This window comes from Gymnoscopelus microlampas (assembly GCF_963454915.1).
Source record: "Gymnoscopelus microlampas genome assembly, chromosome: 13".
Taxonomy (NCBI): domain Eukaryota; kingdom Metazoa; phylum Chordata; class Actinopteri; order Myctophiformes; family Myctophidae; genus Gymnoscopelus; species Gymnoscopelus microlampas.
In genome coordinates, this window is record NC_139950.1 from 43,673,272 (window position 1) to 43,689,262 (window position 15,991).

Genomic DNA, 15,991 nt, shown 5'->3' on the forward strand with positions numbered 1-15,991 from the left:
GAAGAGAGGTGGGGGAGACCAAAAACACACAAAAATGAAGAAAAAGTTAAAATTCATGGTGTAGACCCTTTAAAGGACAACTTCACCCATTTTCAACCTATCTTCATATAATAGGTCCTGACTAATGCTCATGATAAAACTGTACCATTTTTTACTACTCAGTCTGTGTCTCATAGGAGAGCTGTGGACAGTTCAGAAACCCGTCTACCAGTGACATCATCGATGGGGAATCCAAGCTAATAGAAACTGCAGGCTTTGCATTCCTGGAAAGTTGCAATACAATAATAGAAGCCATTGTTCTCGCGTTAATAAAAATCAAAATAAAATGTTTTAAATCTTGTTAAAAAAAAAATCCTGCCTAATGATGATGTCACTGGTAGACGGGTTTCTGGACTGTCCACAGTCCTCCTATGAGACACAGACCAAGTAGAAAGAAATTGCACCATTTTATCATGAGCATTAGTGAGGGCCTATTATATGAAGATAGGTTGAAAATGGGTGAAGTCGTCCTTTAATGTCTTGAGCATTGCCATCAGACTTATTTTTTTTTGTTCAAGGTTTCTTTATTGGTATTTTCTATCTTCACATGCAGGTCAATAAGACAAAGGCATACAAAAACAGTCTATGTTACCCCTACCACCCCCACAAAGTTCCCGCTCCGAAATAATCCGTACAACCCTGGTATCTTGTCGTACCATTAACACTAAAAAGACAATTACAAACAAATAAGACACAATTGCAATGAAAGTTGAACGAAAATGTAAAACATAGATGAAAACAAGTCAAAGAAGTTAAGTATACACAGTGGAATATAAATCATTAAAAGAAAAATAAATACACAAAAACAAATACAGTGGTGTCAGTTTTATGGGTCATCAATGTCAGCAGCATTCATCCTCTCTATATATGTTAAAAAAAGGTTGCCAGATGGTGTCAAAATTCAGAGCACGCCCCCTTGTGGAGTAGCAAACTTTCTCCAAATTCAAGTGATGCATAATATCATAAACCCGTGATTTAAAAGTTGGTGGGAATGTTTCTTCCTGAAGAAGCATCTGTGTCATTTTTAGATTTGAGCTGAAAAAGCATTATTTTACACTTTGGCTATTCAAAAATAGCAGATCTACAAGCTCATAGCGCGGCACCGAGTGCCGCGCTATGAGCTTGTAGATCTGCTATTTTTGAAAAAACGTGAAAATGTGTGCAAATAAATATATTTATATTATTTTAAAGCGAACATTTTTAACTCAAATCGTTGCTTCTGGGGGGGTCCCTCAAACAAAATATTTTGAGATCGGGGTCGGCGGCCATATCATTTTGGGGGTCCTTGACATGAAAAAAGGTTGAGAACCACTGACATAGAAACATATGTTTTTCAGAAATCTGTTAGGATTTAGAAGACAATAGAATTGGCCGCAGGTCTCAAAGGTTTCATGACGTTCAGTTTTACCACACATTAAAAGTCTTTGTCATGGTCCTTCAAACGTGTATAGAAAGTTTTAACCAAAAATTCCACTCCATTGATCCATGGCAGGTGTTTTTCTCTCACATTTCTAAAGCCTTTTCAACTGCAATGAAAAAATAAATCTTTGCCTGCGGGTGTCGCTGGTGAGGGATTTTGCCTGTCAATCATTGCCTCTGGTCCGCCCACCAAAGGAAAGGATAGGGGAGGGGAGGGGCGAGGAGGAGAGTGGGCGGGATTAATCGACAGTGACCTCACTGTCGAAGGGCCAAGCTCAGATTACTTTTCAGCCTAATTATTCAGAAAACCCCAGACCACAGAAAATCCACTGAATGTTCAAAGTTCAGATTTTTTGGGTGTAATTGAGGTCATAAACCCCCCCAAAAAACATAAAAAATAAAAAAAAAGTGAAAATGAATGTCATAGAACATTTAAGCAAAACTTTGATTTATTTTTTCCATCACTTTCTCTCTCGATATCCAGGCACGATCTCCATCAACACTCTTCGAACCGCCTACACCGCGCCGGGGGAGAGCGAAATCCTGGACCTGGACGACAACCTCTACCTGGGGGGCCTGCCGGAGAACAAGCTGGGCCTGGTGTTCCCCACCGAGGTGTGGACGGCGCTGCTCAACTACGGCTACGTGGGCTGCATCCGCGACCTGTTCATCGACGGCCAGAGTAAGGACGTCCGCCGCCTGGCCGAGGTGCAGAAGGCCACGGGGGTCAAGCCCTCCTGCGTCAAGGAGCCCCCCAAGCAGTGCCTGAGCAACCCGTGCCAGAACAACGGGGTCTGCAGAGAGGGCTGGAATCGGTACGTGTGCGACTGCTCCGGAACCGGGTACCTGGGCCGCTCCTGTGAGAGAGGTAGGACGACACGTTTTTCTTTTTTTTTCAGTTCTGTGTGACCCAGTTTCTGAATGTAAATGATGTGATGAGGCTGAGTCTGTGTGAGAGAGAGAGAACACAATAATGTGCTGCCGGCTAGCAGTTGGTGTTGAAGTAACTAAGTACATTTACTCAAGTACTGTTCGTAAGTACAAATTTGAGGTGTTTTTTTGCTTTACTGGTGTATTTCCAATTTGCAGTACTTTTACTTTTACTCTTACTTACGTCTCAGAGGCAAATATTGTACTTTTACTCCACTGCAATTATTTGACAACTTTAGTTACTAGTGACTTTGTAAAGTAGATGTGGTTATTATTATTACAAAAGATGCATTACCCACTTCAACCCTATACATTTGGGCTATTAGAAAATAGCTGATCTACAAGCTCACAATGCGTCGCGATGCGACGCATTGTGAGCTTGTAGATCTGCTATTTTCTAAATATTTGTATACATTTGAAAACTTGTGAAATGGGACATTCTACACAATGAGTACTTTCTACTTTTGGTACTTTAAGTACATTTTGATACCAATACATACTCTTGTGCTTTTACTCGAGTAAATTCAGAATTTCTGAGTTTTACTTGTAACAGAGTATAGTTCTACATTGCAGTATTGATACTTTTACTTTAAGTAACATATTACTAGTACTTTTTCCCCACCACTGCAGCCTGGTTATTTTCCGTGTCCCGTAGACTAGACTCACACCGGTTGCTTTCGTGTGAAAATGTTCCAGTCTGTCAGATTACATCCCAGCCCAGCTCCGTTGATGTCTCTGCATCATTAACCGTTACCTTGTTCTGCTTTGTCTTTTGGAAATTGATAAGCATTGGACTGTGGAAATGTGAATATAATTGACTTCAATGGGTTTTAAGCTCATAATTGTCCTCACGGCAGATTTAGCACGCTTTGTCAGGAGGGACACAACGTTTTCAAGTTGAGCTGCTGAGGAGTTTCTCAGAAGCACTGTCGGGTGGTCTTTTTTTTGCATTGGATGTGATACAATATCATGGAACAGTAGCCCCCAAACAATACATCTAGAGGAAGAAACAACTGAGCGAAGTGAAAAGATATGAGACAGGTTAACACATTCACTGCCAGGTATTAAAACAGTGTACGTTTAGTGTCAGAGATCTCACCGTTTGTAACGCTGCGCTGTTTAGAGCTGTAGACTCCATGATGACGAGCATCCGGATGTAAACAATGGATGCGTGTACGACGGTGGATGGAACGCCTGGAACAATAACATCTCTCACGCGAGCCGCCATTGCGGAGTGATCGATCGCGCATCGAAAATGACTCGTTTTCACCACTGTAAAAAGTTACAGAGATCCGAAGGTTTTTTATCAAGGAGATAGAATGGGAGCGGACGGAAGCCAGGTTTTTTGGCATGGTGAACGATCTGTCCCTTCCATTTAAGAGGCACCGTGGGTGATTCCAAAGTTGCGCTAGCCCCCCCCCCTTGTGGAAAAAACAAAACAAAAACAAAAACATTGAAAACACAAGATTTCCTGTGTTCGGCACTAAACCACTACTCCTTAAAACACGTTTTTTGACACCCAATGTGTTAATAATGAATAAGAGTGAGATAGAGGGCCATACAGTTAAATATATAGGGGTATGTTGAAGGCCAGTTGGATGATCTTAGACAGGCTTGAATGACAGATAACCGAGGCATATCAATAAGACGTTGCTCCTCACGTCCATAGTGTAAGGTTTACCTGTGATTCAGGAGGCTGTCTCCTGCTAGCCTGTGGCTCATCAAACCACTCACTGATGTCTGAATGCCTACAGAAGAGTGTCTAAAGTGAATAAAGGATTTTAGACTGTCAACAAAGTGTTAGCAGGGTGTAGTAGACCAGTACACCTGTCTGATATAATGGCAGATAGAAATGTGGTCTAAGATATATACCAGGGTTCAAATCTCATAAAAGTTACGGATTGTACCTTTAACCCATTAAGACCGGGAACGCATCTGTGTGTCATTTTTTAGACTTCTTTGGACTATTCAAAAATAGCAGATATACAAGCTCATAGCGCGGCACCGAGTGCCGCGCTATGAGCTTGTAGATCTGCTATTTTTTTGAAAAATCGTGAAAATGTGTGCAAATCTTTGAATATCTATTTTTCCATAGCGAACATTTTTAACTATGTTACAACTTTTTGGGGGTCCCTGGAACAAAATATTTTTGAGATGGGGGTACACGGCCAAAATTCATATAATTTCGGGGGTCCTTGACATGAAAAAGTTTGAGAACCACTGGTTATAGCAACATCATTTTTTTTTTTCAAAAAACTGTTAGGATTTAGAAGACATTTGTAGCTCAAAGATTTGAGTTACAAATGTGTACAAATTTCAAAAATATCAGATATACAAGCTCATATCGCGGCACTCGGTGCCGCGCTATGAGCTTGTATATCTGCTATTTTTGAATATCCAAAGAAATCTTGAAATGACACACAGATGCGTTCCCCGTCTGAATGGTTTAACACAATAGAAGGAAGGAAGGATGATTTAACCAATATTGTGCTTGTGTACCGTATTTTGTTGAAAGTGCAGTCGGACCCATTTGCGGTGACTTTCTCCGTGACAGCCTGTTTTGCCACCGGGTTTATCACTTTACTGCTGACGCGGCTGCTTTACTGTAATTGTGATCCTTGTTCCAGTGTCTGCTCCTACAGCCGAGCATGAGAGGTTTTGTTCTTTGTCTTCAACACTCCTTCAGCCATCTTATTTTCAGTGGTGGAAAGTAACTAAGTACATTTACTTAAGTACTGTACTTAAGTAACATTTCGAGGTGTTTGTCCTTTAATTGAGTATATCCAATTTCCAATACTTTTACTTCCTACTCCACTACATCTCGGATCCAAATATTATACTTTTACCTCAATACATTTATTTGAAAACTTTAGTTACTAGTTAGTTTGTAGACTTTGATTATTATTACAAAAACATGTGTTAACCACTTCAGCCCTATATACATTTCGGCCATCTGAAAATAGCAGATCTACAAGCTCACAATGCGTCGCAAAGTTGAAATGGGACGTTTCTGCATAATGACTACTTTTACTCCTGATACTTTAAGTACATTGTAGAGCTTGTAGATAGGCTATTTTCCAAAGATTTTTATACATTTCAAAAGTTGAAATGGGACGTTTCTGCATAATGACTACTTTTACTCTTGATACTTTAAGTACATGTTAATGCAGATCTACAAGCTCACAATGCGTCACATTGTGAGCTTGTAGATCGGCTATTTTCAAAAGAGTTCTATACATTTGAAAACTTGAATTCTGCATTATGAGTACTTTTACTCTTGGTACTTTAAGTACATTTTGATGCCAATACTTTTGTACTTTGACTCAAGTAAATTTTGACTTCCGAACTTTTACTTGTAACAGAGTATACTGTATCTTACATTGCATTATTTATACTTTTACTTAAGTAAAAAATGTGAGTACTTTTTCCACCACTGCCTGTTTTTCTCTTCTGTTCTTGTAGATAAACGTAGTAGCTTCAATCAAAGTTCTGCACCGCTGGCCCGATGTATGTTTAAGTGAATGCAAAGCTCAGCATGATTAACGCCCCTGTGCCATGCCCACTCAGCATTAACTAGACAGGTTTTGAGCAAAGGAAGACCTTGTCGACCTCTTTGATTGAGACTTAAGCCAATCACAACCTTAGCCAGCTGTTATAAAAGCTAAAGCCTGTAAAGTAGTCAATGTCTTTTAGCCCTCAGGGCCTTTTCTGTCTGAATGTTTACCAGTTTGACTTTGAAATCATTACTGTACCAGACAGAACATATTCTACACACCCTGTCACCATGTTGTTGTTGATGGCTGATACTGGGGTATCATTAATCCATTTAGACCAGGAACGCATCTGTGTGTCATTTTTAGATTTCTTTGGCTATTCAAAAATAGCAGATCTACAAGCTCATAGCGCGGCACCGAGTGCCGCGCTATGAGCTTGTAGATCTGCTATTTTTTTCTAAAAAATCGTGAAAATCTGTGCAAATCTTTGAATATCTATGTTTCCATAGCGAACAATTTTAGCTCTGTTACAACCTCTGGGGGGTCCATGGAACAAAATATTTTGAGATGGGGGTCTGTGGCCAAAAACAAATTCATATAATTTTGGGGGTCCTTGATTTTCAAAAAAACTGTTTTACTGATTTAGAAGACATTTGTAGAATCCCCCAGAAGCATAGATTTGAGTTAGACTTTGAAAAATATATATATTCAAAGATTTGCTCAAATTTTCAAGATTTTTCAAAAATAGCAGATCTACATGCTGAGCTTGTATATCTGCTATTTTTGAATAGCCAAAGAAATCTTAAAATGACACATATGCGTTCTCGGTCTTAAAGGGTTAACCACAACCTAGTGTCCCAGTTTCGGGCAGGTCATTATAGGCTGGAAGAATCCATAAATGTAGTAAATTGTTTGAAAAATAGCAGATCTACAAGCTCACAACACACTGCAATGATATAGACATACAGTATTTGTTTGTGGCTAAGTGGTTTTACTGGCTCTGTGGTTAAGTGTCAACGTTACCCATTAGGCTTGCATAGTTCAAGATTAAATAACTCTCTTTATATGGATTGAAATGGCTCATGTTCATAACAGGCTCATATGCCTTTAGTGAGAATAATAACTTGTAATAATAACTGAAGTAACGGCTTAATTAGACATTTATGTAACACGATGGCAGACTGAATTTCAAAATGAAATCCCCCACTGACCAATACTAGTTTAAAAAACACCTTTTGTGAAATTACCCTCCTCCTTCAGAGGTTCCACCCTTAGCGTGTGCTCTCAAAATATGTTTTTCCCCCCATATGTGTGCTTCCGCTCTCAGCTAATGAGCACACTGAAACAACAGCATTGTGCATGAGTGAGGTTGAGGGGGGGGGGGCAGGGGGGGGGGGGGGGGGGTGCGGGGGTGCTAGAGGGGGCGTTAGATCTTCTCACTTTAGGGAGCGTTGCTAATTGCCTATCTAGCGAGTGCTCTCCCACATTCATGGATTCATTCATGAGCGGCCGTCTAATCCATACTGACTTAATCCAAAAAGTAAACAAAAAGGCAGAGCACGATGGGGATGTTTTCAAAGGACGTGCGTATAGCGTCAAGTCATGGCAGGTGCTCTGTGACAGATTATGAAAGTGAGGTAAATGGTGCATTTATATAGCGCTTTTATCCAAAGCGCTTTACATAGATTGTGCATTACATTCACCCATTCACACACGCATTCATACACCGATGGCGGAGGAAACCATGCAAGGCACCAACCTGCTCATCAGGAGCAATTAGGGGTTCAGTGTCTTGCTCAAGGACAATTCCACACTAACTCTGGGGGAGCGCCCAAGCCCTGGGATCGAACTGGGAACCTTACGGTTTCCAGTTCACTCTACCCGGCCACTGTACCCCTGAGCCACTGCCGCCCCAGGTCTCCGCCTCTCTGACTCTCAACCCCCCCCAATGAACACCACCCCATCAACATTCCCACATTAACCACTTGAACCCCCACATCCACATTCTGGCGGAACATTAGCCAATAATAGCAGATCTACCAAGCTGACAACGCTATCGGCTATTTTTGGCAAAGACATTTGGTACAGACTGAAAAAAAGTGGTCCAAGTACAGAGACAACTCGAGAGGTCCAGTTAGTCTAGAGGGTTTAATTGTCTAATAACAATTATTTGAGATAATCGCAATTATTTTAGCATAATCGTTTCCATGTTGAAAGATGTTCATTCAATTTCAAATATTAAAAAAAAGCAGAAATTTCTGATCTACAAGCATACAGTGCGTCACTTCGTGGCACGTTGTAAGCTTCTAGATCAGCTATTTCTGCTTTATTTTACATGTATAAAAATTATCAAATATGTCAATTTATTTATATGTTTAAGTTTGTAAAATCTGCCCCATGTGCATTTTTTTTATTAGGAAGCCTATAAAGGCTTTATAATGTTCCAATGTTCAATGGCCAAACACACAATTAAATTGTTAATCGCCACACACACACACACACACACACACACACACACACACACACACACACACACACACACACACACACACACACACACACACACACACACACACACACACAGCACACAGCCACACACACTCCTTTCTGTCTTTCCCAGCCTCTCTCTCTCTCTCTCTCTGTCTGTCTCTCTCTCTCTCTCTGCCTGTCCGACCGCTTTCATCGTCTCTGCCTCCGTGTCTCCGGTCCCGAGTCATGAGCCTCTATGAGGCTGGTGTCTGCAGAGGGAGATGTGACTCTATGAGGCTGGTGTCTGCAGAGGGAGATGTGACTCTATGAGGCTGGTGTCTGCAGAGGGAGATGAGACTCTATGAGGCTGGTGTCTGCAGAGGGAGATGTGACTCTATGAGGCTGGTGTCTGCAGAGGGAGATGAGACTCTATGAGGCTGGTGTCTGCAGAGGGAGATGAGACTCTATGAGGCTGGTGTCTGCAGAGGGAGATGTGACTCTATGAGGCTGGTGTCTGCAGAGGGAGATGAGACTCTATGAGGCTGGTGTCTGCAGAGGGAGATGAGACTCTATGAGGCTGGTGTCTGCAGAGGGAGATGTGACTCTATGAGGCTGGTGTCTGCAGAGGGAGATGAGCCTCTATGAGGCTGGTGTCTGCAGAGGGAGATGTGACTCTATGAGGCTGGTGTCTGCAGAGGGAGATGAGACTCTATGAGGCTGGTGTCTGCAGAGGGAGATGTGACTCTATGAGGCTGGTGTCTGCAGAGGGAGATGAGCCTCTATGAGGCTGGTGTCTGCAGAGGGAGATGTGACTCTATGAGGCTGGTGTCTGCAGAGGGAGATGTGGAGCCTCTATGAGGCTGGTGTCTGCAGAGGGAGATGTGACTCTATGAGGCTGGTGTCTGCAGAGGGAGATGAGCCTCTATGAGGCTGGTGTCTGCAGAGGGAGATGTGAGCCTCTATGAGGCTGGTGTCTGCAGAGGGAGATGTGACTCTATGAGGCTGGTGTCTGCAGAGGGAGATGTGACTCTATGAGGCTGGTGTCTGCAGAGGGAGATGAGCCTCTATGAGGCTGGTGTCTGCAGAGAGAGATGTGACTCTATGAGGCTGGTGTCTGCAGAGGGAGATGTGACTCTATGAGGCTGGTGTCTGCAGAGGGAGATGTGACTCTATGAGGCTGGTGTTTGCAGAGGGAGATGTGACTCTATGAGGCTGGTGTCTGCAGAGGGAGATGTGGAGCCTCTATGAGGCTGGTGTCTGCAGAGAGAGATGTGACTCTATGAGGCTGGTGTCTGCAGAGAGAGATGTGACTCTATGAGGCTGGTGTCTGCAGAGGGAGATGAGCCTCTATGAGGCTGGTGTCTGCAGAGGGAGATGTGACTCTATGAGGCTGGTGTCTGCAGAGAGATGAGCCTCTATGAGGCTGGTGTCTGCAGAGGGAGATGTGACTCTATGAGGCTGGTGTCTGCAGAGAGATGTGACTCTATGAGGCTGGTGTCTGCAGAGAGAGATGAGCCTCTATGAGGCTGGTGTCTGCAGAGGGAGATGAGCCTCTATGAGGCTGGTGTCGGCCAGTGGTGGAAAGTAACTAAGTACATTTACTTAAGTACTGTACTTAAGTACAATTTTTAGGTATTTGTACTTTACTTGAGTATTTCCAATTTTCAGTACTTTTACTTCTACTCCACTACATCTCAGAGGCAAATATTGTACTTTTACTCCACTACAATTATTTGAAAACTTTAGTTACTAGTTACTTTTCAGATATAAATTATGAAATTATGAAACATACATTAACCACTTTAGCCTTATTTTATACATAGGCAATTTGAAAATAGCAGATCTACAAGCTCACAACGCGTCGCGATGCGACGCGTTGTGAGCATGTAGATCTGCTATTTTCAAACATTTTAGTACTTTTACTTTTGGTACTTTAAGTACGTTTTGATGCCAATACTTTTGTACTTTTACTGAAGTACATTTTTAATAACGGACTTTGACTTGTAACAGAGTATTTCTACATTGCAGTATTGATACTTTTACTTAAGTAAAACATTTGAGCACTTTTTCCACCACTGGTGTCGGCAGAGGGAGTCATGAGCCTCTATGAGGCTGGTGTCTGCAGAGGGAGAGATGTGAGTGGGAGAGCACATCGCTGCATGGTAACGTGGGACGCTCCTCGGCAGGCTGCCAGCTGTTTTGATGGCTCCAGATTGCCTCGGCGCTGGTAGGACGGGCGGTAGAGGCACCAGCAGGGCCGAGAGGAAGCCTAGTTGTCAGAAGAATTACCCCGGCCCTCACTTATCCATGCATGGTGTACCCCCCGGTGGCGAAGTACAGCTACTGCATATGGACGAAAAAGGAAAGGCGGAGGAGGAGGGGAGGGAGGGAGAGAGGACTTATAGGAATGAATGGGTGGTGGGGGTTTGAGGAAGAGAAGCACCATGCCATTCACCAGTGGTGGAAAAAGTATTTTTTTATTTATTTGCTACTAGTAAAAGTATCAATACTGCAGTGTAGAAATACTCTGTAAGGGCACGGTCACACCGCACTTCTATTTTACCTATGGGGCGGAATCTGCCAATGCTTCATCAATGCAAATTTGGTCATGGTCTTGCGCATCTTTCTTTTCTTTCTTTCTTTCTTTTTCATTTATTTATTCAGGGAAACCCATTGAGAGCAAGCTCTCTTTTTCAAGGACGCCCTGATAATAACAAACATTTGAATCACATTACAATGTCACAACTTTGACAATAAAGCAAAAAAGAAAAGCAGAAGCATAAAACAACATTAAAATAATCGCAAAAGGCGGTGAATCAGACAATACAGTGAGGACATGGATAACAACACAGAGATTTAAAAATCAGATGCAAGATAAACAGTGTTACATGAAACAGGTACAGTCACTATGCGTGGATTCACTCGAATCCGCGCATTTGCATCGACAAAGTATTGGCAGATTCCGCCCATGGATAGGTAAAATAAAAGTGCGGTGTGACCGTGCCCTGAAATGGCCGAAATGTACAGTATATTGGGCTGAAGTGGGCAATGTACTGTATGCTTTGTAATTGTAATCTAAATCTACAAAGTACCTGGTAACTAAAGCTGTCAAATAATTGTAGTGGAGTAAAAGTACAATATTTGCCTCTGAGATGTAGTGGAGTAGAAGTAAAAGTATAGAAAATTGGGAAATACTCCAGCAAAGTAAAAAAATCTTAAGTACAGTACCTGAGTAAATGTAACTTAGTTACTTTACACCACTGGGAATGGGAGGTGGGTATGGGTTGAGGAAGAGAAGCACCATACAGCCATTCACCCCTCTTTTTTAGAGAGATTTTAATTAAGCAGACAAAGTGATCCACCCCCCTCTCTCTCTCTCCCACCTTGCATCCCCAAACGTCCTCCCCCCTCGTTGTTCCTCCTCGTTGCTAATTAGCCCAAATATTAGTCTTGGAGCGTAAGGCTGCGGTGGATCTCCCAGATGGCTGGGTAACTAACGTTAAGGTGCACTGCAGCACACATGCTCACATACACATACAGTATAGAGTCCCTAATGAGATATGACACTGGCCTGCCAACGCTGTCAGTGACTGCATGGCTTCACACACAGAAGGACAGTCGGCCCACAGATGGATGAAGGAGAGAAGGGTCTCTAACACTCGATCAATGAACACGCACACCGAAGGTCAGCATCAGAGACCGACAGACACACATAATTATGCACACACCACTTACCTGTACTTGCAGTGTACATCACAGTGGTGGAAAAATTACTCAAATGTTTTACTTAAGTAAAAGTATCAATACTGCACTATAAAAATACTCTGTTATAAGTAAAAGTCCGGAATTACAAATTTACTTGAGTACAAGTACAAAAGTATTGGTATCAAAATGTACTTAAAGTACCAACAGTAAAAGCACAAAAATGTTTGAAAATAGCCAATCTGCAAGCTACAAGCTACAAGTTGTGAGCTTGTAGATTGGCTATTTTCAAATAGCTTATAAAACAGGGCTAAAGTGGTTAATGCATGTAATAATTAATGTCTGCAATTTAACTAGTAACTAAAGTTTTCAAATAATTGTAGTGGAGTAAAAGTACAATATTTCCCTCTGAGATGTAGTGGAGTAGAAGTGTAAAGTATTGAAAATTGGAAATACTCCAGTAAAGTACAAGTACAACCTCAAAATTGTACTTACTGTACGTACAGTGCTTGAGTAAATGTTCTCAGTTACTTAACGCCACTGACCATTGTACATAATAATCATGCATACACCACACACACTCACATAAACACACTTTTGGAAATGCTTGGTTTTGACAGCTTGCCTTCCTGTGCTACCTTTTGCCTCTTCTCTGGTATTTAGGTCACACGGCATGTGATGCGTTCACATTATCAGCTGTGTGTTTTTTTTAGCCAGGATGATGTAACCTGCATGACTCCATGGTATTGTAATGGTGCATTTAGGTCAGTCAGTCTTCTGGAATATACATCATTACAGAATGTTTGTATTGAACCCTGAAGCCACAGTAATTAGATTTCCATGAACTCCAGGCATTATTCACAAGCAGCATCCACAGCAGCAAGCACTAGAATGTCATTTTTTTCTCAAATCTCTCCAATATGTTACAACGTTTGAATGTGCAGTGTGATGTAAATGTGTGTATAAGTGTAGTGAATTGGTTATTTGAGCACATTTGATGCTTTTTAGAGCATGAAGCCCATTCGCCACGAGCTGCTGGAATGCTATTGTATAATTGTGAAACGCTTTTAACCCATTTAGACCGGGAAATAATCTGTGTGTCATTTTGAGATTTCTTTGGGCTATTCAAAAATAGCAGATCTACAAGCTCATGGTGCGGCACCGAGGGCCGCGCCATGAGCTTGTAGATCTGCTATTTTTTTTAAATCGCGAACATTAAATGCAAATCATTGAATATATTTCTGAAAGCAATTTTTTTAAAACTCAAATCTTTACTCCTGGGGGGGTCGCTGGAACAGAATATTTTAAGATGGGGGTCTGCGGGCCAAATACATATTTTGGGGTCCTTGATATGAAATAAGTTTGAGAACCACTTATTGCAACATACGTAAAAAAAAAAAATCCCCAGAAGCAAAGATTTGAACAAATGTTCGCTTTAAAAAATACATATATTCAAAGTTTTGCACAAATTTTCACAATAAAAAAAAAAAAAGCAGATCTACAAGCTCATAGCGCAGCACTCGGTGCCGCGCTATGAGTTTGTAGATCTTAAAATGACACGCACATATGCGTTCCCCGGTCTCAATGGGTTAAGGGGAATACTGCTGAATTTTAAGCACTCAAACATGTTTTGCATACATGTTGACAGAAGAGAATGGTTTAGTCAGTATTAAGAAATCCCTACACTGGTAGAAATTATACAGAGAATGGTTTGGCTCGCTCCCTAGACTCTAGTGCCACACAGATGTATAGAGAATTGAGTGGGGGAAAAAAAACATGGAATAGTTTAGTGAGCGTGCTGTGGATGATTTGTTCAGGGGATATGAGCACACAGCTGTTAATGTTATGAAAGGCACGATAAAGCCTATCTGAGTATACAAACTTGACTTTAGAGAACAAAAGGCTGTACCTATTCACTTTACACTGGAGAATCTCTGGGCTGTGTGTATAGTGATGACTTGATCGATTAGGCTTGTTTTGTTTTTAAAATGATACACAAAGATTCAGTAAAAATGTGAAGGAGTAGGCCTAAAAACCCTCCAGGGGCTTGAGAAGTGACATTCTCCGGGAATATTTGTACCTTCATAGGATAAAATTACATCAATGTGGAATACTGGTATACACATCTACCGGTATTACAAATTAAACATTGATAGACGTTAGTAGACATATGTAGTCATACAGATGAAGAAACAAAACAAACTAGAAAATGTGCTCCTCGGAGCACAGGTCTCCGCCATCGGACCCGACGGTCGGGTAATTTGTACTGGAAAGTACTGTTCCTGATTGATCCTTTCTTACCTATTTATATAACATATTGTGATGTCACATGCAGCTTGACCAATGTTGGGTGTTCTCAGACGGACACATACAGAGACGGAAAAGATGGAAAAGAGGAAGGACGAGAACGAAAACAATAGTGTCCTGGCGGAGACAAAAAGACCAATATGGACAATATAACAAAGAAGGAAACAGCAAAAAATCGATTGCAACAATAAAAGTCAAAGGAACAAAAAGTAAACCTCTAGGGGAAATATTCTATGGACCCAGTTCATTAGGCAGACCATATGGAAAGTATTTTGTGGTTAAGAGAAGCGATTTCGGAATCTTCTTGAATTGGTGAGAAGACAACTCCCATAGATGTAATGGCAGAGAATAACATATATATTTGAGCTTCTGAAGCCTACAGTATATTAAACTGAGTTTGAGAGGTACACTTATGATCCTCTAGGACATTGGTTCTCAAAGTGGGGTCCGAGGACCCCCAGGGGTCCTTGAGGGAGTTCCAGGGGGTCCCCAGCTAATGGATAGTTAGGAACCAAACGGACCCTTATGTAACTCAGAGAGTGTACATTTGGTTCCATTTGTACACTCTCTGAGTTACAGTAACATTGATTTTACAATATAAATTGGGGTTCCAGAGATATAAATGCCATTAAATGGGGGTCCGTAGCCTAATGCATGTCAAACTGGGGGTCCTTGAAATTAAAATGGTTGAAAATCCCTGCTAGAGCTGTAAACATCGTCTCTGATGGGGTCCCTGGCATATGTTTTCAAATGGGAGGTCCGCAGGCTAATAAGTGTCAATTTGGGGGTCCTTGACATGAAAAAGTTTGAGAACCACTGCTCTAGGAAACAACTAGACCAAGACAAGTTGTTTTGTTGTTGTATTTGTGTTGTTGTTGTTGTTTTCAGTTAGTCACTCTTACACCCCAGATGGGATCTATTGGCATGGCTTCACTGTGAATGTCTCACATCATATTGATGATGTTCAGTCTTCTCCAAATATGGAGGAATACAAACATAAAAACAATGTCTGGGGATTGTTTTCCTTGGCCCATTGGCAGCATGCACAAGACACTTGGCACTGGTCGGTGTTAGTGCAGTGGTTTTCAACCCTTTTCATATCAAGGTTCCATTATGTATTCGGCATTTGAGCCAAGGTCCACCGTTTGATGAGATTTACCCAAAACTTTTAATATTTTGTTTGTTGTCGTTCGATGAGATTTTGTCCACAATTCCATGCTGTATTGATGTTGGTACCATAGGAGAGATGACAGGCAAACATTGATCAAAATAACAATTATTTAATTAAGTAATGCTGTTGTTTAACAATAGTTCAACTCTTGAGAGTGTAAAATGGTCCATTTGGGTCCATTTGACGCTTTCAAGAGTTAAACATCTAATAAGGGTCCATTTGGTTACCAACTCTCCATCATTTAGCTGGGGACCACCTGGAACCCCCTCATTGACCACTGGTGGTCCCCGGACCATTGGTTCAGAACCACTGGTGTAGTGGTTTGCGAGATTATCTGTGGATGGACGGATACAAGAACAAACAAACATTTTGGGGGACGTACATACATACAGTACATCAGTGTTGATTTTGACAGCAAATGTTTTTGATTTAGTTTTAGTCATAGTCTTTTGAATCAAAT

The 15,991-nt window shown here is 41.5% G+C and overlaps 1 protein-coding gene across 28 annotated transcripts in view; it reads left to right on the forward strand.

Moving 5' to 3' along the window:
- The window catches only part of LOC311059347 (neurexin-1a-like), a gene marked incomplete at its 5' end in the record, with an annotated part of 638,872 nt that overhangs the window by 236,764 nt on the left and 386,117 nt on the right, over positions 1–15,991 (forward strand). For all 28 annotated transcript variants that reach the window (XM_084077185.1, XM_084077200.1, XM_084077202.1 and 25 more), the window contains one exon: positions 1,943–2,326. In XM_084077185.1, the coding sequence (XP_083933311.1) occupies positions 1,943–2,326 (384 nt within the window). The remainder of the gene's footprint in view (positions 1–1,942; positions 2,327–15,991) is intronic.